The 27,007-nt window shown below is 43.2% G+C and overlaps 1 protein-coding gene and 1 non-coding gene across 3 annotated transcripts in view; one reads left to right on the plus strand and one right to left on the minus strand.

Annotated features, from left to right (window-relative positions):
- Positions 1–1,179: 1,179 nt before the first annotated feature.
- The window catches only part of STAG3 (STAG3 cohesin complex component), a 28,568-nt gene continuing 2,740 nt past the window's right edge, over positions 1,180–27,007 (minus strand). For both annotated transcript variants that reach the window (XM_072753023.1, XM_072753024.1), the window contains exons 4-34: positions 26,797–26,913; positions 22,562–22,658; positions 21,652–21,728; positions 21,118–21,322; positions 20,413–20,564; positions 17,323–17,396; positions 16,401–16,524; positions 15,820–15,918; positions 15,523–15,602; positions 15,039–15,146; positions 14,736–14,850; positions 14,039–14,144; positions 13,769–13,872; positions 13,407–13,499; positions 13,194–13,283; positions 12,732–12,932; positions 12,540–12,610; positions 12,352–12,439; positions 11,809–11,889; positions 11,634–11,726; positions 11,323–11,491; positions 11,065–11,201; positions 10,008–10,109; positions 9,343–9,491; positions 8,957–9,085; positions 8,706–8,863; positions 3,526–3,700; positions 3,184–3,285; positions 2,829–2,904; positions 1,870–1,929; positions 1,180–1,591 (exon numbers count right to left, since the gene is read on the minus strand). In XM_072753023.1, the coding sequence (XP_072609124.1) occupies positions 1,583–1,591; positions 1,870–1,929; positions 2,829–2,904; positions 3,184–3,285; positions 3,526–3,700; positions 8,706–8,863; positions 8,957–9,085; positions 9,343–9,491; positions 10,008–10,109; positions 11,065–11,201; positions 11,323–11,491; positions 11,634–11,726; positions 11,809–11,889; positions 12,352–12,439; positions 12,540–12,610; positions 12,732–12,932; positions 13,194–13,283; positions 13,407–13,499; positions 13,769–13,872; positions 14,039–14,144; positions 14,736–14,850; positions 15,039–15,146; positions 15,523–15,602; positions 15,820–15,918; positions 16,401–16,524; positions 17,323–17,396; positions 20,413–20,564; positions 21,118–21,322; positions 21,652–21,728; positions 22,562–22,658; positions 26,797–26,913 (3,441 nt within the window). In that variant the 3' untranslated portion in view covers positions 1,180–1,582. The remainder of the gene's footprint in view (positions 1,592–1,869; positions 1,930–2,828; positions 2,905–3,183; positions 3,286–3,525; positions 3,701–8,705; positions 8,864–8,956; positions 9,086–9,342; positions 9,492–10,007; positions 10,110–11,064; positions 11,202–11,322; positions 11,492–11,633; positions 11,727–11,808; positions 11,890–12,351; positions 12,440–12,539; positions 12,611–12,731; positions 12,933–13,193; positions 13,284–13,406; positions 13,500–13,768; positions 13,873–14,038; positions 14,145–14,735; positions 14,851–15,038; positions 15,147–15,522; positions 15,603–15,819; positions 15,919–16,400; positions 16,525–17,322; positions 17,397–20,412; positions 20,565–21,117; positions 21,323–21,651; positions 21,729–22,561; positions 22,659–26,796; positions 26,914–27,007) is intronic.
- On the plus strand, positions 23,876–23,979 carry LOC112935802 (U6 spliceosomal RNA). The gene has a single exon (XR_003238217.1). It is a non-coding gene; the product is annotated as a U6 spliceosomal RNA (small nuclear RNA).

Consider the following 27,007-nt stretch of genomic DNA (forward strand, 5'->3'; position numbering starts at 1 on the left):
TTCATCTTGTGAAGCACCCTCAGCATGCCTGGAGTGAAATAACTTGGGGATCATCCTCCTCCTGGATCCTCAGTGACCTCCACATCTTCACCAGTTTTTCCACTCTATTCCCAGACCCCAGGGGAAGGGCTCCTCCCTGTTGTAGCTGCTCCCTCTGAATGCAGATTCAGGATCTCTGAATGTATCAGCTGCCTTTCTAAACAGAGACTCCTAAACCCAACTTTCAGCTTCTATCTGGGGGAGAGGGTACTAGAGAGGAAGACAGGAGGATGAAGAAATGGGTTTGGCTGACTGACCAGATCAAAGGAAGTCAGGGTTCCTTTTGCATAGATCACCAGCTAACTGGCCATATCCAGCTTGGGAGACTACAGTGAGAACCCGAAATTAAAGCAGATGCCCAGGACAGCAAAGAACTGATAATCCTATCTAAATGGAGGCTGAAGAGTTTAAACAAAGTAGAAAGTGACAAGAGTGTCTTCACATATCTGAATGCTCATCACAGGGCAAAGAAACAGCAGGGGTGCTGTGCTTTTCCAAGAAGCAGAACAAAAATGAAAGAGAGTTCCAAGGAGGCAGGTTTCCAGAGCAGCCTAAGCGAGAGATGAGGGCAGCAATGAGGGAAGAGATGGACAGATGAGAGATTTTGCAGAAGGACTTGACAGGACTTGGTAAGGAATAGGTGGGGAAGGTAAGGATAAAAAAGGAAGCAGCATCAAAGCCTTAGATTTAGGGGCTGGACATTTTGAGTCACTTCTCTAAGTCTCCTCTTAACTCAGACACTGAGATTCTATACAATAACAAATTATAATAGGTCTTGGGGATGAAGTCATGAAATTCCCCCTGGAAGAGCCCTTGGGTAAAGGCTGCCATGGTGGACGGCCTGTTATCAGTGTAGGTGAGATAGGCCCCCCTCCAGCCCATTAGGATTCTGCCCTCCTCAGTCTGAACTGTCCCCACTAGAGAAACCACTGGAAGGCAGCCAGTGTTTTCCTAGTTCCTCTGCCCCAGCAGGCCTCCCAGTTACTAAGCATCCTTGAGCCAGTATACTAAAGCAGCTGCGAGCACGTGCAGCGCCGGCATGCGTCTGTGTGCTGCACCGTAGAATCGGGCACAGCGGTTTAAGACGCTAGCGAAGAACCCGATGTGCATCAGTTTAACAATCTCGAGCCACACTCGGGAAACAGCTGCCTGAAGCATGTTTATTGAGCTAATCACTAGGGTACAAAAGAAGCTGGGAAAGCTGTTCCAAAAATACAGGAAACTACTGAGTTCTTTCTATTCAGTACAGGGAGGCAGTGCCACTCCTGTACTGAGGTAAGGCTGCCACCTCCTCCAGACACAGCAGGAAAAAGGCATTCTACACACAGGGACAGAGCCAGGAGTATGAGGAAGGACAGGGGGCCTAAGGCTTCTCTATCCCAACATCATAGGAGAAACATTAGGTTAGAAAGGCACAGCCCACTCTCCTTCCCTTCAAAGACCAGATGGGGCCTGGAAGTAATGGTTCCTTCTTCTCTGTTCTCCTGTTTGCCTTTTCCCCGTTGAGGTGGGGAGTGGAAACGGGGAGGGGCATGGAGTCCTGTCAGAAATCCTGTAACGGGAAAGATGAAAACATGGAGACAGAACAACCCAAAGGGCAAAGAGATGATGGCAACGTCCTCCAGGTGACCATTCTAGATCTCTTGCCCTCCCCCACTCTCCACCCCCACCCCCTACAACTACTCCTAAGGTTCCAAAGACAGCAGAGAGGGCAGGCCATGGGTTATGGCCTCCATCACCTACTGCATAGTACACAAGTTACCTGTCAGCATTTCCCAAGGACACACAACCTCTCTTAACCTGCCTTCCAGTCTGTGTGGAGATACTTACCTCAAGGTTTAGCTCTGTAGAATCTAAGAGGTCCAGCCCGTGCTCACTGGGGGAAGTGTGCTAGAGAAAGCGGGTGGAAGTCAGATGGGCCCTTCTCACCTTCCCACCCGTTACGTGGCAAACAATAAGCAAGGGCCCTTTCCGAGGCAGCTCCCTGCAGCAGCAAGGACGGGGGGCATGAGCCAAGGTGTGGTGGGCAGAAGGTTCAGAGCTAGAGGTGCCTCCTCTCCTGGGTTGCCACCCAAGTCCCTTAAATTTATTTCGTTTGGAACCACAGAGTGCATTTTTCCTGAGGGATGTTTAGGAAAAACTATTTTAATAGTGGCCTTGCTCTCTAATCTGTTTCAAGACCTGTTTTTTGTTTTTTGTTTTTTTCCTTCCGAGTATAGGACTTCCGTTCCCCTGAACTATTCTGCCCTTTCTTCCCTCAGCAAACAGCAGAGAAAAGAGTAACAGTAGCAGACACATAAAGAACCCTTCTCAGTGTGCAAGCTCCATTTGAAAGATGAAGTGGTTGAGAAGTCACAAGAAGCTAACTTGACAAAGTGATAGAGCTGAGGACTCAGGTCACCTTACAACTTCCTCGTGCTCCTACTGGCCTGGAGCCATTGGGGTGCGGCGGGACAGTGGGACCAGGGGACCTTCCATCATCTCTAGCTCTGGGACTCCTTTCAACTCTCGAACTCAGAGACAAAATACTTATATGGGGATTGAGAGGTGGAGCGTTATCTGAGTCCTTTGTGGTATTTTTGTTTTTCCTCTTTTTTTTTTTTTTTAAAGAAGTCCAAGCAAATACAAAGGAACTTACAAATATTCTCCTTTACTCTGATTCTTTCACAAAATCCTAAGCAGCTTTCAGAGAAAGCATGTGGTCAGGACAACAGAGGAGAACTATTCTAGCTTCTATCTCATGGTTGCCTCTAGTTCTACAGGGAGAAGGGAATGTTGTGTCTGCTCACCTTGTCTGTTTCTTGCCATTCCTCACTTAACTCGTGAATTTCCAACTCTTCTTCATCCTCTTCCATGAGGCTGAGGCTGAGGGCAGTGGCAAAGAGTAAGGCTTTCATAGTGCTCTTTAAGGATGACCCCTGAGAGGCTCTGGGAGGCAGAAGGTGGAGCAGGCTCCAGGTTCCCACTGCTCTTTCAATCAGAGCAACTCTACTTCTACCAGTTCTATATGCTAGGGGCAGACATTATCCTGGAAGGAAGTGGTCTGTGATTTGAACAAGTCCAAAAAGTATGGGCACAGAAGCAGTAGGTTAGTGGAGAACCCCTCCCAGTGGGTGCCAAATGTGAAGATGATGAGAAGCTCACCGGGTCAGCCGGTTGCCCAAACCAGGACCTGAAGGGTTGAGGAGAGTCTGGAAATGCTGTGGACTTGAGAACCTTGACCTCTGGTTGCCTGACAGGGGTTGGCTGTTGGGAATGAATAAGATCAGTGATGGGGATAAAAGTAAACAGTAAAAAGAGTAAGGTGAGTGATGTTACACAACAGGAAAGTGTACAAGGGGAAAGAAAATCTTAAGAAAATGGGAACAGTGTGAGGAAGAACCCAGGAACAATGGAGTGCTGCAGGACGAACAAGGGAGCAGAAATGGCAGGATGGAGATGGTGAGATGCCAAGACCAGCTGCCCAGAGCCGCCCTCAACCCTCACCCCTGGGTCAGCTCTGGTTCTGAGCGGCCTTCTTCCTCCACCTCTTCCAACCCCCTCAGAGGCTGCCTCCTCTTGATGGCTGTAGAGGTGAGGGTGGGTGTGGGTGGGATGCTGTTCAGCTGCAGGCTTTCTTCCTGAGACGAAGAGACATCCCCTCTCTGCCGCCTGGAGGGACCTGCAGAGAGACAGATGTGCATATTCCCTACAGACCAGGTACTGTCACAGATGTTCCCTATGTTTTCAAGACCTGCCCAGGGTTTGGTTAAGGAAAGTTGAAAAGAGAATGGAAAACCTATATGGCCTCATTATGTTATGACTAAAACTGAGCATAACCCAACATACTAAAGAGTAAGGCTTACAGAATGGTATCCAGGACTTGTTCAAGGACGGTGAAAAAAAAATCCCAACAACCTTAAAGTGGCAGTAGGAGCCCAGAAGCTACAAGAGTGGAAGCACGAGGCCTAGTGAGAACAGAAAAATTGGAGATGATTTTCTAAAAGCCAGGAAAATGAGATAACTGCAGTACCAGCGTGCCTCTGATCTGAAGGAGCAGCAGAGGACCCCCCCTCCACCCGGTTCCCAGCATTAGTCTCTCCTGCAGAGACTCAAGAAGGCAGAAGAAGAGAAAGAATCCAAGGTTAACCCAGAAAACCCAAGTGACAGTATTTTCAAACTGATATTCCTATTTTTCAACTGTAAATGTTCACACCCCTGTTACCTTCTGTCCCACAGCCATGTTTGTGTCCTGTAACCAGTCACTGGAAAATGAACTGCTACTGGTCGAAGAGGACTAGAGAAAACCAGGAAGAGCTACTCATATGACTTTGGGGCAGCTGGGTGGCTCAGCTGGTTAGGCATCCTACTCAACTTTGGCTCAGGTCATGATCTTGGGGTCATGAGATGGAGCTCTGTATCAGGTTCCATGCTCAATGGGCAGTCTGCTCATTGAGCTCATCCCTCCCTCCCTCTCTGCCCCCTGTACCCGTATACAACGCCTGTGTTCTCTAATAAATAAATCCTTAAAAAAAAAAAGCCACACCCATGTCTTTGTATCCCCAGGGAGGACCAAGCTGGGCTCTCCTTCTCCCCTCAATGCATTCATGGCGTGATGCCCAAGGGCTCAACCCTTCAGCCTCTCCTATCCTCCATCTTCACTGGCTTCCTTAGCCACACAGCTTCCCATTTTTGAATACCAACTCCCAAATTTATCTCAAGCATCTGCCTCTCCCCCAGCTCCTATCCCCAGCTGTCCGTCCAGCACTTCCACCTGTGACAACGTGGCCAACACTGGGGCTTCATTCTGCTTACTTATCACCTTCCCTATCTCAGTTGGTAGCAATGCCATCATCCCCAGTTGTTAGGCTAAAATCCTCTTTTTAGGCCAAATCAACCCTCAACTCCTGTCTTACATCCCACATCCAACTGGTCAAGAAATCCTATGAGTGATACCTTAGAAATATATCCAGGATCTGGCCACTTCTCACCAGCACCACCACTCCCCCAAGTCTACTCACTCCACAGCCTCCTTGCTGTTCCTTTGCTCCTGCCCTTGCCCCTCTACAGCCCATTCTCAACACACAGCACCCAGGAGAAGCCTTTATTTTATTTTTTTTAATAAATTAATTTTTATTGGTGTTCAATTTACCAACATACAGAATAACACCCAGTGCTCCTCCCGTCAAGTGTCCCCCTCAGTGCCCGTCACCCATTCACCCTCACCCCCTGCCCTCCTCCCCTTCCACCACCCCTAGTTCATTTCCCAGAGTTAGGAGTCTTTATGTTCTGTCTCCTGTCCTGATATTTCCCACACATTTCTTCTCCCTTCCTTTATATTCCCTTTCACTATTATTTATATTCCCCAAATGAATGAGAACATACACTGTTTGTCCTTCAGGAGAAGCCTTTAAAAACATAAAACAGATCCTGTTTTCCATTTTACTGCTGAGTAAAAGCCAGAATCTGTACCCTGCCTCATAAGCTCTGTGTTCTTCCAAGCTCTCTAGTCTTATATCCCACATACTCCCCCCATCTGCCATCTGACCTTCTCAGCTGTTCCCAGGACATGCCAGGTACATCCTCTGGGCACTGGTGCTCCTTTGGGGATGCTCTATGCTCTTCTATATACACCAGGCACCCCCGCTCCCTTCCTTGAGATCTTTGCCCAACACTCAAAAGCTCCACCAGGCCTCCCTCATCCCTCATGAGGAGACTGAAGCTCCTGCTTCCCCAGTGTTTGCTCACTTGCTTCCTGCTTTCCCACCAAGCACACATCACAACCTGCCACTCTCTAAAGAAGATAGATTTGTCTTTATTCGTGCACTGCTTTATTCCCAGCATATAGCGCTCAGTGAATATCTGCTGAAAGGACAATGAAACCACTTTTTTCAGTCTTCTCCTACCTTTGCAAACCCTTTGTTAGGTAAACCATCCAAACTATACATCTACAAGCTTGGATAGCACATACCTTCCTATGTTCTTCTAGTGCTACTCTACTAGCTCATGCTCCTCGCTCTTCTTCTATTCAGCTTACATAAATCTTACCTGTTTTTCAAGCTCCGTTAAATTCCATCTTCCTGGTGAATCTTCATAAGCTTTGGATCAACTGGACTCAAAGTGATACCTTCCTTCCCTGCATTCTAAGGCACTCATCTGTCAATTCTTTAAATCCTCAGGAAGTTATCATTTACTGGTGACTATTCATAATTTAAATTTTCTTTAAATGTGTTTCCTCTCTCTCCCATTAGACAGTAAGCTGCTTGAGGATCCTTCCCAGCCTCTCAAACATCTAACACAGTATCATGCACATAATAGGTCCTTAACAAGTATTAGTTAACTGATTAAAGCAGTTTCCTGGTGATATAAAAATACTCTTAAGTGGTATGCAAAAGACATTAAAAAGAAGTTACACTCACACTCTACCTCACACCATATACATGAATTTACTCAAAATGGATGACAGACCTAAACCTAAGAGCTAAGACTATAAAACTTTTAGAAGAAAACACAGGTGTAAAAACTTCATGATCTTAGATTAGGTGATGATTTCTCAAGCTGACACCAAAGCACAAACAACAAAAGAGAAACTAAGTAATTTGGATTTCACCAAAATTAGGAAGCTCTGTTTCTAATTTCAAAGGCTACCAACAAGGAAATGAAAAAACCAACCACATGAATGGGAGAAAAATTCTGTATATCATATATCTGATATGAGACACTTGTATCCAGAGTATATAAAGAACTCCTATGACTCATCAAGAAGACAAATAATCCAATTTAAAAATAAGCAAATGATTTGAATAGACATTTCTCCAAAAAAGATATACAAATGGTCAATAAGCACATCAAAAAACGCTCAACATTAGTTATTAGGGAAACGCAAATTTAAACCACAATGAGATACCACCTCATGACTGCTAGGAGATGGGGAAAGATAGGAAAGACAATAACCAGTGTTGTGAGGAATGTGGAAAAACTGGGGCCCTCATATTTTGGCACTGGGACTGTAAATGATGCAGGAACTTTGGAAAACAGTTTGGTAGGAACTCGAAAAGTTAAACGTAGAGTTACCATATGATGCAGCAATTTCACTCCTAGGTTTACCTCAAGAGAATTAAAAATATACGTACACACAAAAACATGTACATGAATGTCCACAGCGACAGTCAAAATGTGAAAGCAACCTTATGGAAGCAACCTAAGTGCCCCTCTATAGGTGAATGGATAGAGTGTATGTACACTGATACAATGGAACATGACTTAGCTTTCATTAAAGAGATCCTGCCATTTGTGACAACATGGATGGACCTAGAGAATCCCTGCTAAGTGAAATACCAGACACAGAAAGACAAATAATGATACAATTTTACTTATACATGGAATCTAAAAAAACAAAACAAATGAAAAAGCAGAAACAGACCCACAAATACAGAGAACTGGTGGTTGGCAGGGGGTAGGGGATGTGCAAAAGGGATGAAGCGGAGTAAGGTATAGGCTTTCCAGCTATGAAATAAGTCAGAGGGATGAAAGGTACAGCACAGGAAAAACAGTCAGTGGTATTGTGATAGCCTATATGGTGACTGATGATCTCTATACTTATGGTGAGTACAGCATAACATATAAAGTTATCATATAGAGTTACAGAATCACTATGTTGTATACCTGTAACTAATGTAACATTGTATGTTACAACTATATTCCAATTAAAAAAAAAAGTGAAAACAGCCAGATGTCAATCAAGTGGCAAATGCATAAATAAAACATGGCATAGCTGTATAACAGAATATTACTTGGCCATAAGAAAGTATGAGGTACTGATATATGCTAAAACATGAATGAACCTTGAAAATATTCTGCTAAGTGAATGAAGGTAGCCATACAAGGCCCCATATTGTATGATTTCACTACATGCATATCTAGAGTAGGCAAATCCAGAAACGGGAAATAGATGAAAGATTCTGCCTAGGGCTGGGGAACAGGGAAGATGAGTAATTCAAAATGTTTCCTTGCAAAGAAATGATAACACATCAAATTTGTGATTTTTAGGACATTACTTAAAATGAAACTGTATTTAAAAAGAAAATTTAAAAAAATCTTAGATTATAAGACAGGTTGTGATCTTGGGACTCCTGGGTGGCTCAGCAGTTGAGTGTCTGCCTTCAGTTTAGGGCATTAATCCCAGGTCTGGGGATTAAGTCCCACATCCGGCTCCCTGCATGGAGCCTCCTTCTCCCTCTGCCTGTGTCTCCGCCTCTCTGTGTCTCTCATAAATGAATAAATAAAATCTTAAAAAAAAAAAAGGTTGTGATCTGAAAGTAAAATCATGAAGGTTGTGTAATAACCTTTAAAATTTGGAAAACAATAGAATAGTAGATGCAAAAAGGGGCCTCTTAAATGTACAGATTTCTTCATTCAATCTTTGGTTTTATCATTAGTTTCTATGTGATTTTTCACAGAGGTTTGCTATTTTTAGTTGGCTAGATAAACCTTGAAGAAAATGAGTATCCCTTAATGACAACACATGCTCAGTGAAATGTTTATTTGACCAAAGACAAAAGTTTGAAGGAGGCAAAAGACCATATGCTACTTATCTATGAACTAGCTAAAAACGGAGAAGTCATGATGAATCCTGATACACACACACACACACACACACACACACACACAAACACAAGGTACTCTACCTTCAGTACGCCTTTTCTTGTAGCGGGGGCAGCCCTGAGGACTGGTCTCTGCTGTGTTCTCCACAGGGCTGAGGGAGTGGCAGTAGGTGGTGACTGGACCCCAGGGACAAGCAGGTGACTGGGAGATACGCTGCAAACACTTTTCCAGGTAGGACAGTCTAAGGAAGGGGTGGGACAAAGGGGCTGAGCTGCGCACCCACTGTTCCCTTCTTCCCTGATCCATGTCATTACCCGCCCACTCACTAACTCACAGCAGCTGCTTGTCCTGATGGAAGAGTCGGGGGGAAAACTCTGAAAGGAGCTCCAGGAAGGCCAGGTTTGGGGGCTGACTGGAGGAGCCAGGTGGAGGCGGTTCAGACAAGGAGAACTTGATGCCTTCCCTTGGTGGAGCAGAATTATTTTAAAAAGACAGTCTCTCCCCATTTCCCGCCCAGAGCTGAAGCATCCCACCCAAGGGCACCCTCTCCTTCCCGTTTGTCTCCCAGAGGACATCCACTGGCCACACTGACTGCCTTCTCTACATGCTTATCCCTCCCTCCAAGACCAGACTTCGGCTCTCCCTGTACACAGCCTTTGGCTTAGCCCTCTCAGAAAAATCCAAGTACCCTCCCCTGACTTCCTACTAGTATTTCCTTACTTGTGGAGTGTGACCACAAGGTCACGGTTCTGCAGCTGCTGGGGTCCAAAGCTCAAAGCAAACCTTCGGGCCAGATCCCTCATCTCACCAAAGGCTGGAAGCTCATTCAGGCCCTGGGGCCCCTGTTCCTGTAGCAGTTCTGTATACAACTGTGTCCACGAAGCATGGTACATTTGGGATAGAGAGGAACAAGTGGCAAGAGAGCAGGACAGCACTGCCTTCTCTGCCCAGAAATGCTCAAAGACTTGGGATGTCATCTGCTACTTTTACTCTTTCTTTCCTCCCAGACACTGCCCCTACCCCTGGCCCCCTACTGCAGAGACAGCCATCACCTTTGCTCTAGAACAATAAAAACATCTGTAGTAACTGAAGGCACTAAGAGACAACAGACTAGAAGAAAATTAGGAATTCCTATCATTTTACTGGTGCTGCTCCTATGCCCTGATAGCTGAAATCCTATGGAGTTAGGGTGGAAACTGCCCATCAACTAATACTTTCTACAGACCCATTAGTTACGAAGGAGACTGTCAAGTAAAGTCAAAGTAAGTTAGAAAGTTCCTGCTCTTAAGGATCTCACATCCTACATGGCCAAGGGTTGAGCAGACAGTCTGGGCTACAGGGAAGGCACATCATAGGTCTGAGGTACTCCAGGCAGAAGGCAGTACCTGCTTGAGGCTCAGCAGCAGGATCTGGGAGCAATGACTCCGGTCAATCTGCCTTGCTCTAGTTAACGTTTCCTTGATGATGTCGCCATAGTCCTTGTAAAACTGAAGGACAGGAAACAGAGAAGATAATGTTTCACAAGACATTCCATTCTGTTTCTTCCTTTACATCCCTTCTCATGTGTCCTTCCTGAATTGCCTTAGCCAGGCAACATGAATCGAATGATAAAACATCTAAGACTAAACCTCCTCTCCAGCCAATAGGTAGGGGCCCAAAGAGTTTAGGCAAACAAATAAGGAAAGAAACTGCCCTGAGCCCACTTCTTAGGGAAGGGGAGTAGTGAGCCGGCCAGTGTCTGCTCTCTTTGCAGCACCGAAGCCTTCACTATATTCCTTCTAGAATGGAAGTTCCATGAAGCAGGAACTTTGTGTTGCTCATTGCTGTATCCTTAGCACCTGGAATGGTATCTGGCCCATGTGAGGTGCTCAAAATAAACAGAAATCAATATAATGGTGAGTTGAGGAAACTGAGGTACACATCTAGATATCCTGTAAGGACTGATCCCTCTTCCATTCTTTTTCTTCTTCTTTTGTTACACTCCAGTTTATGGAGACTTAGTTTACAAGAAAAAAAAAAAAAAAACTCTGGAAAGGAAGTAAGATTATTTCCTTTCCAATGAATTTCTTCCTAACAGCTTTTTCCCATGATTGCTTACTACTGACTCTTTGGTTTCTTTATTTTTATTTTTTTTATGATAGTCACAGAGAGAGAGAGAGAGAGAGGCAGAGACACAGGCAGAGGGAGAAGCAGGCTCCATGCACCGGAAGCCCGACGTGGGATTCGATCCCGGGTCTCCAGGATCGCGCCCTGGGCCAAAGGCAGGCGCCAAACCGCTGCGCCACCCAGGGATCCCTTTGGTTTCTTTATTCCAAACTTCTGTTGCCTTTTCCTTCCCACTTTTCCTGCAAGCCTGACACCACCACCTCCCCCACCTCGCCCTGCCCGGAGCCCTCCAGTGTTGGAAGTCCTGGCTGTGCTCAGCCTGACGCTTCACTGCACCTTGCTGTAGTGTTTGAAAACATCTGAGGCTGCATCCATGTCCAGCACCCCATAAAGCAACAGCTTGCAGAACCCAGCCAGGAGGCGGCGCCGCTGGTGGAGTTGCTCTATCTGTAAATGATCCTCCTGGGAATGACCTGGCTCACATTAATGCAGAATGGAAATATTAGAACCACAGATTTAGGCCTCCTGCCTTTATACACCTAGGCAGTCCTAGCCCCAGACCCTCCCTGAGCCCCAGGTACAGAGTCCTTGTACCACTGCCCACTTCTCCAGGCTGGATGAAGACATGGTCCATGAGGAAGCTGGCTAGTTCAGACTGGAGAGTGGCTTCAGGAAAAAAGACAAGGGGTCTAAGGAAATCACGACCCCCTACAATCATCTGAGGGCTGAAGATGAGAAGTAGATCACTCAGTAAGACAAAAGCCTGTTGGAAAAAAAAGAATGCTGAAAAAGGACAGGATGTTGATCAAGATGGAAATTATACAGCTAATTTCCCCTTAGAACAAGGCTTCCTCTGACCACGGGGAGAAACATGCCTCCTTGGTCCCACCTAAGTAAATGCTAACCTGCTCCTGGATCTCAGAATCCACATCTGACAGGCAGCTCTGGCAGAGTTCACAGAAGGCCACCATCCTGCCCTTTAAACTCAACAGCTGCTTCTGTGGAGACAGTGGCTTAAGGAGGAGGAATGGAGACACAGGCTCCTCCATTCCCAATCCCCCTACTCAGACCCATATTCACCTGGGAGGCACCTGATCCAGAAAGGTGAGTTAGTGTCCAGAGAATGGAAAAATAGACAAGAGTCAAGGCTGGCAGGATCACCTGTAACAACCAGATGTTGGAAAAATGGATGAGTCAGGAGAAGGAGGAACAAGGAGGGAGGGAGAAAGGGAAAGGCAAATAGGCAACACACATACAAAGCAGCAAAGAAAGAAAATGATATTGGGAGACACATGATTCCTTCTCTGGAGGGAAAAGAACCAATTCTGGACAATCTTCATAGAATTGTCTTGGACAGGAATGCCACCTCCCCCTTATTTATCTGTCTCCTAGAATCCCTCAACATTATCCTTCACTCTCAGAAAACCAGAGAGGATGGCTATTTTCAGACATTGGAAAGTACAGTTCAACTTCCAGAGTGGAACAGAATAACAGCAAGCACCTGACTTTCCTCTCATGTCTACTCCACATTCCTGGGCCTGGAACTGCCTGAAATCACTAGCCACCTGAAACACAGAGCCCTTAAAAACTCTCTGCCTCCACATCTCAGACTTGTCTACTTGCCTGGTGAGGAACCTCTCCAGTGTCCACAGCCTTCTGGAGGAGCCGGCAGCATGGCTCATAGAGCTCCCAGCGACTTAAGTCATGAGCACTTTAGAAAAGAGAGGGAAACATTACGCAGGAACAAACAGGAGGAATCAACACCACAGACACCAGCAGAAACAGGAAGGAACAGGAGATGAGCTGCTCACTTGTAGAAGGCAGAGAGGCGCTTCAGAGTGGCTGCCAGACTATACACCTCATCCTCATCTAGGAAGGATGACTGAGGAAGAAAGAGGATCCACAATGGAATTTTCCCCAAAACTCCTAGATTCATGTGCCCCATCTCGTGGCCCCCTAGGGCCCAAATTTGGGGTGTCCCATCTTTCAGCCCCACTTCCTACCTGTAGCAGCTCTTCAAGCTCCTGCTGGAAGCGGTCAGTCAGCAGGTCCATTAGCTGGCTGCGGGCAAAATCTACCCGGCTGAAGAAGGTGAACTCAGGATTACAGAGCAGATAGAGGGCATGAGCACCAGCCTCAAGCACTGCAGGCTCTGCATGCTTCACCACCACCTCCTGGAGTTGCTGTAAGAACAGCTCCAGATGCTAACAGAGAGACAGGTGAGAGAAGATCATGTTGTGGGGGAGCAAGGGAGAGAGCAAGTCTTCTGGAGGGGAGGAGTGCTGAGGAAAACTGAAAAAATATTGCTGAAAGCATTAAACTTCAAGGATAAGATGTCTCTGAAAGGGTAGGCTTACTGATTTTTCTGGAACCAAGGTTCTTGAGAAGAACCAGACACTGGCAGTAGAACCTCTGGTCCTAGCAAGGAAGCAGCAAGGTATAGAACTATATTTTCCTCTCCTCACCTTCTCCAAGCGCCCAGTACAGTAGATGTTGAGGTCAAAGTACTTGAGAAGCTGGAGCAGGGGAGCAACCTTCTCCGCATCAGCTGAGAACTGCAGAGATTGAGAGGGAGAGCTACTTACTAGCTCACATATGCTAAGTCCTACTCCCAGTCCTCACTGAAGGCCATTTCCATTCACTGCTCACTCCCAGATACCGAACAGGGGCAGCTCTACCTTGGCCAGGAGCTGGGGCAGCAGAGGGATGAGATGCTCTGTCAGCTTCACCCTGTCGTCGGCTTGGATCTTACGTTCTTTTGGGGTTAAGCCCTGGAATTAGTCATTTGGGGGGTGGAGGGAAATGTGCAGAAAAACAGTGGCTCCAGAGGGTGTAGATATGTATCCCTCTTCCCCCACAACCTTATCTTCCCAGGAAGAAGAGAGAATTCATTTAGCAACTCCTTCAGATTTTTTTCTAGAAATGGAATTCTTTGAGAGGCAGAGAATGGGCACCCTAACCCAAGGCTTAGGGATAAGGAGTGACAATGCCTATCTGGATTTAATATTGCTAACCAATCCACCCACCCTTCATGCCGTACCTTCCTGCCAGTGATCCGCCCCACAGGTGGGTGACCCTCTGAAGCTTGCCGAACACTGGACACGAGGATTTCTATCAGTGTGCTCTCCTGCACATCGCCCAAGTCTGGGTCAGCAGAAGGATGAAAAACATAGAATCACAAATTAGTCATCCTTCATCTCCAAGTTACTCCAACTTCCCCACTACCCATGACACCTCTGCCTTTATAAGACTCTTGGTTTCCTACTAGGAGGTGAAAAGTCCCCTCCTCTGGCTACTACACAGTACGCACTCTGGTCCTTCTCCAGCAGCAGGCTGGTCAGACTCTCCCAGTCCTTTAGCTGAGACCCTGCACAGTCCCACAGGCTGTCTACTAAGTAAGCAGCATGGTCATGGAGCTGTGGAAGAAGGTACATGTTGTTGTTTTTTTTACATTTTTAAAATTTTACTTTATTTAAATTCAATTGATTAACATACAGTGTATTATTAGTTTCAGAAGTGCAGCAATTCATAGGTTGCATATAACACTCAGTGCTCATTACATCATGTGCGCTCTTTAATGCCCATTACCCAGTTACTCCATCCCCCCACCCCCGCCCCCACAACCCTCAGCTTGTTTCCTAGAGTTAAGAGTCTCTTATGGCTTGTCTTCCTCTCTGATTTCATCTTACTTTATCTTTCCCTCCCTTTCCCTATAATCTTCTGTTTTGTTTCTTAAATTCTACAGATGAGTGAAATTATATGATACTTGTCCTTCTCTGAGAAACTTACTGCAACTTAGCATAACATCCTCTAGTTTCACCCACGTCATTGCAAAATGATAAGATTTTATTTGAAAAAGGTACATGTTAATACTGAAGCCACATTAGAAAATTCTGGAAAGTGGCTACTGTTAAACTATGTCTTTCCTTCCCACAGTGCCAGCTCCCATCTTCCTCCACCAGCAGGTCTTATATACCACAGCCAAATAATACTTTCCCATACGTCACCTCACTCTCCACAAAGAAGGACAGCAAAAGGTGAAAGAAAGTCCTCTGGGCACGTGGACTTCGGCGTCGCTCTCTCCCACCCACTGTTCTAGTCTCACATTCAGGGTAGAAGAGCCTGGTAGAATGAACATGGGGAAAAGGCCACACATGGGAGCAAATGAGGAGTGGAATAATCACTACGGGGGACAGAAAGAGTCCAAGGAAAGGTATAAGAAAAAGTGCAGAGCCAAGGGAAGCCTCAAGGAGTTGAGAGAAAACAACAGCAGATAGTATTACAGGAACAAATGAGAGGCCCCTACTCACTTCCAGTACAGAAACTCCCCTGCAGCAGACGCCAGGGCTCGGTTAGAGGCATATACAACAGGGTAGATGCCCTCACAGTCTGCATCTGTCAGTACCCCTTCCATGTTCCTGCCAAGAGAAAAGAATAAAAAGTAGGTAGATATGACTGTTGTCCTCTAGCACAACCCAGGGCTAGAAATCAAAAGAGGCAAATGAAGATTTGGAACAATCCAAAAGATGAACCAAAAAGAAAAAAAAAAGCAACAAGGATTAATTGACAACTTTTAAACAAGTGGAAGAATGGAAGACAGAGGAGTATAGAGAGTTAGAGAAGATGGAAATTTTCCCGGAGATGCTGCAACTCAGAAATGACCTCTATGTTTCAACCCACACATAAGAAAGAATCAACTTATGACAGGTGGAGGGCTAGGACTCTGGAAGGGCCTGTCTGATGTTAGAAAGATAAAAGTATGAGATGCATGCCTCTCCACTCCCCAGGACTCACTTTAGGATAAGGGTTAGTAACTTGACAGCCTCCACCGCCACATCATACTCTCGGTCCATGGCCATAGAAACCATCCGGTCCTGTAAGGAAAGAGCACACTGCTCAACACTTCATCATACTCATGCCCAAACATCATACTCTCAGAGAATTTGAGAGATTCCTTAAAAAAAAAAAAAAGGCACAGAAGCAGATGCTGGGATAGCTACACATACATAAGAGCAACAGGAATGGAAAGATAAGGTGGGGAAACAGGAACCACACCAAGAGTCAAGCACAGGAGTATGGCCCCAATTTCACCTTGAAGCGGCTGGTAAAGAGCTCCAGGCGGGCAGTCAAATCCTGGCTGCTGTACAGCCCTTTTAGAGCCTTCAGGCACTTCAGACGGACTTCTCGGTGCTATTGAGGAAAATGGAAGCATAACTGACTACTCCTCTACCCAACCCCCACTGGGCCTCCATACCCCTTACACAGATTACTCTTTCTGGGCCTTGGTGCCTCCATGCTGAGGACTTTGGGAGGACTCAGACAACAAACAAAAAAGTTAAGCAGAATTGAGCAATCATCATGAAAAGGCTGGTTTGGCTACAACCCTAGTACCCATCTTACTATCCATTTCTTGTTCTTCCTAGCTTTCTTGCTTTTTCCTAGGGAAAGTCTTTCTCTACTCTGGTTTTGAGGTGTTCCATCTCTTGGATGTACCTCTCTTCTGGTTTATCCTACCCTTCCCAATACCAGGGAGTTTTGTGGTTCACTGGGTTCCTTGATGGGCTGATGACTGATGAAGCTTCCATGTGGCAGGACCAGGAAAAGCTGCAGTGTCTCAGGGCTCAAAAGAGGGTGAGGGCAACAGGAAAAAAAGGACTGACTTCAACACTCACCTTATCATGCAGGGTCCAGCCAATATATTTCAAATAGCTGTCAGTGAGGAAAGATGTGCTGTAGCTTTGCATCCAAGACCCAATCTCCTCGATGCAGATAGCACGGATCTCAGGAAGAACATCCCTAGGCACAGACAGGTAAATGGACCCCTATCACCTTCTCTCCAAACTCACTTTCCATCCTCCCACGTATCTTCCTGCCATAGAGGAAACGATTTTCTTCACTAAATACCATGCTTCATGCCTTCCATTTCCTCTTCCCAATGTAAATACATAAAACATAAACCTTTTCTTTCTGTAATACTTCAGAAAATAATTGAGCTTATCCTCCCTGCCCCCTTTAAAACTGATTTTGGAAGTTAATCTAACCATTGGCTAAACTTCCACTTGAAGAGAAGATTAAATCAGCTGAAGAGTTCTTGGAAAGGCAGAGGTTGAAATCTTGTTAAGACTGAGGAAAAAAATATGGACACTATTTTTAACTTAATTCCACCAGTTCTTTTAAACAGTGTAGACCTCCCCTGCCTTTAGCACAGTGACACAGCAGGCTGGGTTAGGAAAAGGCCTGTGAAGTTGCACACCCTCAGAAAAGCCCTGCCTTTTGGCTCTTTGCTCTTGTCCTCTCAGGTCTCCAGTCCCAGGAAGATGAGGAAGGGAAGGTCCTCCGCAAAGCTGGTGCAAAATAATACTGACAATGCCTTATTCTGTTATTTTCTCTCTCAAAAGAGCTTACAAGAGTCTTTGTAGTTGGGGATGAACTAAACTTCACGAATTCAAAACATCTGTTGCCACAGTTTTTGCTCCAGCTGCATTAGCGCTAGAACTAACCAAATAACCAGGGTCAGGGTGGGGGCCTTGCTACTTTTTACAGATTCTATAACCAAGGACCAGCTACTTCAACAAGGGGAGCCCATTCACTCACCTGTACCGGTGCACAAAGACACCCCTGAAGAGGGCATTCATCATCCCCTCAATCTCCTCTTGATGCTCCTGGAGCTGGAGGACAGGGAAGAACAGGTCAATCTTTCTCATGTTCCTATGGCCTAAGGCCATAAAAATAAAGTATGACTCCCATCTACTTCCTATTTATTACAGGACAGTCTGAACCCCTGAAAACCTTCTAATTCTAGAAGAAGCTATAGAGTCAACTAATGCCTCAGAGGTTTCTTTGTATTTGGAAAAAATAATATCTCCCCTCTGGATCTGGTTATTCTGGATATCTCTGACTATCCAGAGGTACTAGCTGGCAGTTATATACATTTTTGACTAACAACTGAGAAAATGAACTTTTAACAAATGCAGTTTAACAGAAAAAGTAGAACTAATAAAAAACAAAAAAATAAGAGATTAGACCAATGGTACTCAATTGGGAGCCCCTCAGAGAACACTTAGCAACTTCTGAAAACATTTTTGGTGGTTAAGACTGGGAGGGGGTACTACTGCCATCTAGTGGATAGAGGCCAGGGATGCTGTTAAATATCCTGCAACGGCAGGACAGCCCCCATGTCAATAGTGCCATTGTTGGGAACCCTGGATTAGATGAATGATAGATATCAAGGAAGCAGAATTATAAAGAGAATGACAAGAACAACAAGGAAGCGGGGTTATAAGAGAACATTCTTTAAGACAATTGACCCTACCTCTTCAATAAATCAACATACTGGGGGGAAAATGGGGGAGGCAGAGGTTCTACACAAGATTATGACAGACTTAAGAAATATAATAAATACGGTGCATAATCCTTAATTTAAATCCTGGATGGAATTAATCAACTATAAAAGGCATTTTTCGGACAGATCAGGAAATTTAAATATGAACTGGATTGGAAAATATTAAGAAATAATTATTAATATTTTTTGAATGTGAAAATGGCATTGGGCTAATGTGGAGATCATTTTTGGGGGGGATCATTTTTTAGATGAATTTTTTTGTATCTGGTAAAGTACATGTTTTAAGTCTTAGGTGGAAATACCAATGTCCATAATTTACTATAAAATATCAAACTGGGGATCCCTGGGTAGCGCAGTGGTTTGGCGCTTGCCTTTGGCCCAGGGCGCGATCCTGGAGACCCGGGATCGAATCCCACATCAGGCTCCCGGTGTATGGAGCCTGTTTCTCCCTCTGCCTATGTCTCTGCTTCTCTCTCTGTCTCTCTGTGACTATCATAAATAAATAAAAATAAAAAAAAATATCAAACTGGATGAGGCAATATAGTGAAATATTAATTGTTAAATCTAAATAATTTGTATACAGTGTTCACTCTACCAGTGTCTCTACTTCTCACAACATTTAGAAAATTTCATATTGAAAAGGAAGGGGCACTTAGATGGCTCAATTGGTTAATCGGCTAGCTCTTGATTTACTCAGATCAAGATCTCAGGATCCTGGGATAGAGTCCTGTGTTGGGCTCTGTGCTCAGCAAGGAGTCTGCTGGAGGATTCTTTCTCTCTCTCTCCCCCTGCCCCCTCCTTCTGCCCCTCCCTGCCACTCACATATGCATGCTCTCTCAAATAAATGTTTTTTTAAATGAAGGAAAAAAGGGATGGAGAAAAGGAGAAAAGTGTGCCATTACTACCAAATTCTACAGAAGTTTGGATAAAGGAGATTGAGAAAAGACCACTGACCATATGGATTAGGAAGTTACTGGTTTGGAGAGAATATTTTCAAAGAAAAATGGGGATAGAAACTAGGTAGCAAAAAAAGAATTCAGTTGGATATTAAGAAATACTAAGAGGAAGGACAGAGATGGAGTAGTTCACAGAGAAGAAGAGTAAAAGGAAGATCAAAGATCTACACACATTTATAAGAAAACAGTAGGGAGGAAGAGATTAAAAGCCAAAAAACAGGGATGCCTGGGTGGCTCAGTGGTTGAGTGCCTCCCATTGGCCCAGGGCCAAGGGATCCTGGAGTTCTGGGATCAAGTCCCACATCGGGCTCACTGCATGGAGCCTGCTTCTCTCTCTGCCTGTGTCTCTGCCTCTCTGTGTCTCTCATGAATAAATAAAATCTTAAAAAAATAAAATAAAATAAAAAATAAATTAAATTAAAAGCCAAAAGACAAATAATAACTGAAGAACCTAGACAAGTCAAAAAGAGATTCATGTGGTAGACACCATTTAAGACCTAACATATAATAAGGTTTAAGATCATACTGACATTGAAAACAATGAGAGTTAAGAAAGGCTTATTTTGGAAGAGACCTTGGTGAGGGATGGGAAAACAGTGCAGTTAAGACATGGGGAGTCCTGCCAACCTCATGCTGGGGGAGTCTCAGACAGTATAGGAGGGTAGGGGGAAAATCAGGGTCGCATGACATACATAACTGTTTGAAGGTTTAATCAGTGTAAAAGATTTTGTTAGAGCTTACATCCTCCAGTGGTCTTTAAGTTTGAAAGGATAAAGCAAGTACCTACAATGTGCCAGACTAGGCAATTCACTCACCATCTCATTTAATCTTCATAAAAAGGTAGAATTATTCCCTTTTTACAGAAAAGGAAACGGAAGCTTAGAGGTTACATAAGGCCACGGAACTAGTAGGTAATTGGAACAGAATTGAAACCCAGGAATGAGTGAAAGGCCTATTGCTTTCCAGTCCTTGAACAGTTGGCCTCCCTTGTCAGTGGCTGGCCATTAGTACTCCTGTGATGACCTGCAGACTGTATACTTGACCAGAAAATAAAAAGTTAACTCCTTGCACAAGATGCAAGCACAACACTTAAACACATTTTTGATAATGAACATAGACATGGAGACTAAGCAAAAGTGGAATTATGAGGAACTCTAAAGTTTATTCTAAATTAGAAATAATTCAATGAGCATACATCCCAGAAACAAGCGTCAGTGACATCTAACATTATGGCTCTATTAAGACCATCAGACCCCACTTTTCATGACCTGAAAACGTTGCATAGGGGCCTGTGTCTTAGCAAAGAGAAGTGCTCAGGCCCTCAAGGCAGCAGCACTGGACGGCAACTGGGAGAGAGGGAGAGAAGAGGCAGGAAACATTTCTTACTTCTTTGCGCTTCTCCAACAGGCTCTCTAGCCGCTCAGGTGCTCTCTGTCCTGGGCCCTTATTTCGTTCAGCCTCATACTGTCGCTGATTATTGTCTTTGTGAAGACTCAGCTGGAGGGCAACTCTTACCAGGGAGGTCATCAGCTTCATGGCTTTGAGCCAGGAAAAATAAGAAAGGGGAATTATTACTTAGGTTAGAAGAGGGAGGATAGGTTCAAAAAGAAAGAAAAAAACCTTCCTGTGGTTCCAGGGGGAAGAGGAGAAGGAAGCAGGGAATGAGGCAGTTGGGGAAAACATACTATGACTGCTACCACCACTGCCACCAAAAACAGAAAAGGAAGGAAAAGAAAAAAGAAAAGGGCAGTAAAAAATGAAAAGCTAGAGCAGAGTAACCCTAAAATCCGAAGACATACTGTCCTGAACGGACATTTTTTCTCCCTCTTTTGGGCTTCATTTAATCCTCAGCATATTCCCAGCAGATGAGCTATGGGAAACAAGTTAAAGCTGTTAATTGTCATTGTAACCCACTTTTTTTTTTTTTAATACCATACTACTAGTGAGAAACTTGATTGCAAGTTCAAGGTAAGAGAAGCCTGGCCTTGAAGTAAAGGGCTAAGACAGAGAAAAAAAAAAAAAAAAAAGATTGGGACCAAAGAACAGAGGAAATCCCCCAGAGAACACTTAGAGACTCAAATGAGTGCTCACCTGCTAGGGTGCTGGTGTGACGGAAGGCCCGGACCTGGGAGTCTGAGAGGCCAGTGAGCAGGGAGATGAGGTTGTCCATGGGGAAGCCATCATAGAGAAGGCTATACTGGCACTGATAGACTAAGGTCTTCACAAACTCACAGAAGCTTCCCTGGAACTTCTTCCAGGATGGACCTGGTGCTGTCAGGGGATAGTCTCCTGAGTCCTACAGAAAGGTTTATGAAAAAGATGAGAAAAGTGTTACCACGTCTATGAAGCTGTAGGGACTCTGTATGTCAAAACCCAATAGTACAGTAAAGATGTATCTTTGCTATACCTCATTCCCTGCTGTATTAAACTCTAGAAGCATATTGAGATAACACCTACAGGTCCCTTTTTCCCACAAGAAACTTAACTCCTCCTTCCAAAAGCTATCCTATTTCCCAGAATCAGAAAAAGGGGGATAATGGGCCTTGTATTTTGAAATAAGAGTGGCAAGAGGAAAAAAAAAAAAAAAAAAAGAGTGGCAAGAGGATCCTGATTGTCTTCCTCCACCTCATTAAATTGTTCTGTTAGGTGCCGGATGATCTCTGAATTGGACATCTTCTTGAACATCTCAGGTGTCACAATGCCTGAGGAATGGAGGAGATGAGATACTTAAGAGAAAGATAACAAGACACTGACCATTTACACATATACCTGAAGATGAGCTAGGGGAATACACTGAAAAGAGCGTAGGTGGGGAATCAGAAGACCTGAATCCTAGTCCTAAATGTGCTACAATCTAACTGCATATCTATTATAAAGCAACCTCTCTAGAGAACCCAAAGGAATCAAGAAATGGAAAGCAATACAAAACAATGGTTAAAAAAATCCAAATGGGCATCTGGTTGGCTCAGTCGGTAAAGCACATGACTCTTGATCTTAAGCTAGTGAGTTCAAGCCGCACACTGAGCATGGAACCTACTTAAAAAAAAATCCAAACAAAAAATAAAGCAATAAAACTACACCAGTTCTGGATTCCTGTAATACTGCTTGCCTAGGATTATCTTGCCCCAATAAATTAGGTCATGACCTCTGAGTATGTGGAGGGCCCACAGCTTCAGTGGAAAAATATGGAAGGAAGTGGCTGAGAAATAAGGATAAATGATTATTTCATCTAGAGAAAGGAAGACTAAAAGGTGTCTAATAGTCTACTTTCAAATTTGTGAATATCATCTTTATCACATTAGTGTGATTAGTTATTTTTCCCCAAAGGGTCTTAGCTCCAAATCAACATAGTTCCCTTACTAATCACTTTCCTATTTACCAATCTACAATGTATTCAAATCAGTGAAACTTTTCTCATGCTTTACCTTCTCTCTTTATTTAGGAAATACCTAGTCCCACTCATTTAAATGTAGCAAAAGTTTCATGACATAGGTACAGAGAGTTAAGGATTACAAAGGGATAGGAGTTTCCTCACCTTTACACCCACAAGATCGGATGAAAAAGTTAATAAGCTCCAGAAATCCTGCATCCTGGTCTTGCTTGTAGCTATCCAGCCACTCATCCACCAAAGACTAGGAAAATAAGATGGATGATTTCTGTTTCTGGCAATACGACAGACAGGAAATCCTATATGATTGTCCCAACTGAAACAGCAAAACTTCTGATTAAAATATTAAAAACATCTTTTAAAATGTATTGCTGAACCAGAATGAAAATGTAGAACTCCATGTAGACCAAAAATGAAGTGAAGGTATCAATCCTGGGAGATAAGAAAGCTGATTTTTGCCCTAAGAGTTCTATTAAACACTGGGAATCCTGACTCTCTGTCCAGACGGCTGCATGGAATGTAGAGCATAGGATATAGAGCCTCTGGGTTTTCCAAGAAGAGAGATCTAAAAAGGAGGCTTCTGCAATAAAGCTAGGTACTGCAAAAAGTCACATCATGAAAGCAGGAATGAGAAATGAACCTATAGTCAAGCCAGAAGGCAACAAGCAACAAAACCAGCTTGTTAGGACTAGTGTGGGGGTGGAGGGGAACAAAAGAATTTTCCCTTGAGAATTCATAACCATAAGTCAGGTCTCAGGTCCTGGATTTGCAGTCCAGATCCATACGACCTGTACGATCAGAATACTGTCAATCAGAGAATTTAATTCAAAATGAACCTGGAATGTCCCCAATTAACTACCAGAAGCAAGTGCAGATTCCTCTCTTAAAAACCTACCTGTAACCCGGGGCCCAAGGAATTCTAAAGGATAGAGCTCCTAGAAAAATGAGCAGTTCCTCGTGAAACTTAGTAAAGAAATAAGGCACTGAAAATAAGAATTGGCAGGAAAAAACAGCGGAATTATATTCAGACTTCAAACATTAAAGTTATTACAGATTATAAATCATGCTATGAATGAAGAGATTGAAGCTTTAAAGTAGAAGCAAAGGACAATCATTTTTGAAAAAGGGCAAAAAGGGATGCCTGGGTGGCTCAGCGGTTGACTGTCTGCCTTTGGCTCAGGGCATGATCTCAGGGTCCTGGGATCAAGTCCCGCATCAGGCTCCCTGCAAGAAGCCTGCTTCTTCCTCTGCTTATGTCTCTGTCTCTCTCTGTGTGTCTCTCATGAATAAAGAAAGAAAATCTTTAAAAAGAAGAAAGAAAGAAAGAAAGATCTATAGAAGTGAAAAATACAATAAAATTCAAACTTCAACAAATGGATTAAAAGCAAATTGGACACAGCAAAACAAAAGATGAATGAACTGGAAGATTAAATGAAAGAAATTATCCAAAATTCAGCCTGGGTGCTCACTTCGGAGCACATATACTAAAATTGGAACGATACAGAAGATTAGCATGGCCCTTGCACAAGGATGACACCCAAAATTCAGCCTGGAGACACTAACTGAAATACTGATAGAGCTACTAAGAGACAAGGAGAACAGAGGGAGAAGTTCTAATTGATGTCTAATTGAATTGCAGAAGTAGATAATGGAATGATAAAGGGACAGTATCTGAAGAGAATTTTCCACAGTTGTTGAAAGATATCTTCAGAACCTAGAAGCCAAAAGATTTCAAATATGACACACATAAAGGAAATTTACATCTTTAAGCACTCTGTAAAACATCAGAACACAAAAAATAACTCTCAAAAACAGTCAAGGCAAAAAGAGATCACTTAAAAAGTATTTACATGTCATGGCATTTACAAATTAGATCTACACAAATAGGGGTGCCTGGGTAGCTCAGCAGTTAAGCAATCTGCCTTCAGCTCAGGGTGTGATCCTGGAGTCCCAGGATGGAGTCCCACATTGGGCTCCCTGCATGGAGCCTGGTTCTCCCTCTGCCCTTGTCTCTGCCTCTCTCTTTGTGCCTCTCTCATGAATAATAAATACAATCTTAAAAAAAAAAAAAGATCTGCACAAATACATCAGAGCCCCTAGCCATATATGGGTCTTAAAACTAAACCAAATAAAATTTTAAAAATCCAGTTCCTCAGTCACATCAGTCACACTTGTAAGTACTCAAGAGCCACATGTGGCTAGTGGATACTATATTAATGATGATACATAACATTTCCATCATTACAACATGTTGTACTAGACAGCACTAACTTAGATGGCAGCTGGCCTTCAGCAGCAACAAATGAAGTCAGAAGGCAATGGAATAATCTTTTCAATGTGTAGAGAAATAAAAATATCATCTTAGGATTCTATACCCAGCAAATAACCTTTCAAGAACAGGAATAAAAGACATTTCATACAAGAAAAAAAAAAAGAGTTTGCTAGTAAACTACCTAAAGGAAAATTTAAAGGATAAACCTGAACAGCAAGAGAGTGAATTTGTATTAAAGATGTGAGAAACAATGATAAGCAAAATGATAAAAATGTAAATACAAATACTGTATAAACAGTAATGTCTAATTTGTTGGAAAAAGGAAAATAGACATAAATAAAACACTACAAGACAGCATGAAAACTTGCAGGGGCAATTAGAATTAAAGTGTGCTTAGGTCCTTATAGAAGACAAAAACCAAAAGCAAGCAAAGAAAGAAGAAACAGAAAAGGTAAAATAAAAGTACATAAAATGAGAGAAATAAATTCATATGTACCAATAGTGACAATACATGTAAATCAATCAAACTCTCTTGTTAAAAGAGAGATTAACAAAACGGATAAAAGAACATAATTTAGATATATGCTATATGCAGAAGACAGGGCAGCCCGGGTGGCTCAGCGGTTTGGCGCCTGCCTTCCGCCCAGGGTGTGATCCTGGAAACCCAGGATCGAGTCCCACATCGGGCTCCCTGCATGGAGCCTGCTTCTCCCTCTGCCTGTGTCTGTGCCTCTCTCTCTCTCTGTGTCTCTCTCATGAATAAATAAAGAAAATCTTAAAAAAAAAAAAAAAGACAGACTCCAAACATACATAGAAAGACTGGAGACAAAAAGGTAAAAAGAAGAGTGTCTGGCTGGCTCAGTCAGTAAAGCATGTGACTCTTAATCTCAGGGTTGTGAATTTGAGCCCCAAGTTGGGTGGAGAGGGTCCTTAAATATAAAGTCTTAGGAAAAAAAAAGTATAAAAAAAGATATTACGCAAATACTAATAAAATAAGCTAATGTAGATTATATTTATAAAAAACAATTTTTGTCTTAAAATATAAAAAGTGACAATACATAACAAAGGTTCAATTTAGTAGGCAACAAACACTCAAAATATTTAAGACAAAGATAGATGTGAATACAAAAGTAGTAACTAAAAAGATCATCTTTGTGGATTTTAATACATCTCTCTGTAATTGACATACCAGACCAAAACCAAACAAAAACCTGAAAACCTAGTAGAAATATCAAAGAAGTATCATTTTACTGTGAAATAGCTTTGGAAATGAAGTAAATGCAAAATCATAAAGCTAGTCTCCGTAAGTTTCAAAGACATTTTCTAACTACAATGCAATAAAGTTAGAAATCAATAATGAAAAAAATAATGAAAAAAATTCCTTATGTATGAAAACAGAAACTATAAAAATCTATAGTACACAATATGACTAAATCTCAAACAATCAAAATAAGTCACAGAAGACTACACAAAAATGGTTCATTTATTTAAAGAACTCATTCACTGGTGACAAAAAATATAATGAAAGACAGTGGAATGATTAACAGAAAATTAACTCTAGAAGTTATTTCTGAGTGGTGAGGGGACTGTGTGGGCCAGACAGAGAAAAGATACACTATGACACTATTAATGTTTCATTTCTTGAGCTAAGATTAGCGATCTGAGTGATCAAATTTTCTTTAAAACTATATATGAGCTTTCTACACTTAGATGGTATCAGAATTACAAAACAATTATGGAAAAAAATTCAGGGAGGGAAAGAAGAATTAGATGTAACTGTTAACGTGGAGCTAAAACATGACAAGAGTGAACAAGCTGCCACCCATATCCATGATTTCTCCCTAGATTATCCAATGCCACTGCTTGCCTCCTCTGTCTCGATTTCTATCCTGTTCTGTGATACTTTTAGGAAAGAAGCATTCTCTCACATCCAAGGTTTCCCTTATGACATTCCAAGGATTCATTCCATGGTCTTAGCTCTGTCTCCTGATATATGTTATACTCCTTAATTGTCCACATTAGATCAGTTTTATAAACATTTGCCCTTATCTTTCTACCCTACAAGATAGTAAGATGGTATCAAGAAACAGAGGGTGAGACAATGTTTTACCTGCATGTCACTTTTGGCAGCTTTCACAGCATCAAAGAGATCAATGGCTGGTGGCTCTGAGTCTTTCTGGCCATGACCACGTACCATTTGGGACCCCTTCTTTGGATGTTTTGCCACCTAGTTAAGTATAAAGGAATATTTTTAGGCAAAGTGATATTAACACTTGCTCTCATAACTGTCACACAGGTAGGCTTAAACCGCCAATTTCACA

The sequence above is a fragment of the Vulpes vulpes genome, chromosome 3 (genome assembly GCF_048418805.1).
Source record: "Vulpes vulpes isolate BD-2025 chromosome 3, VulVul3, whole genome shotgun sequence".
Taxonomy (NCBI): Eukaryota; Metazoa; Chordata; class Mammalia; order Carnivora; family Canidae; genus Vulpes; species Vulpes vulpes.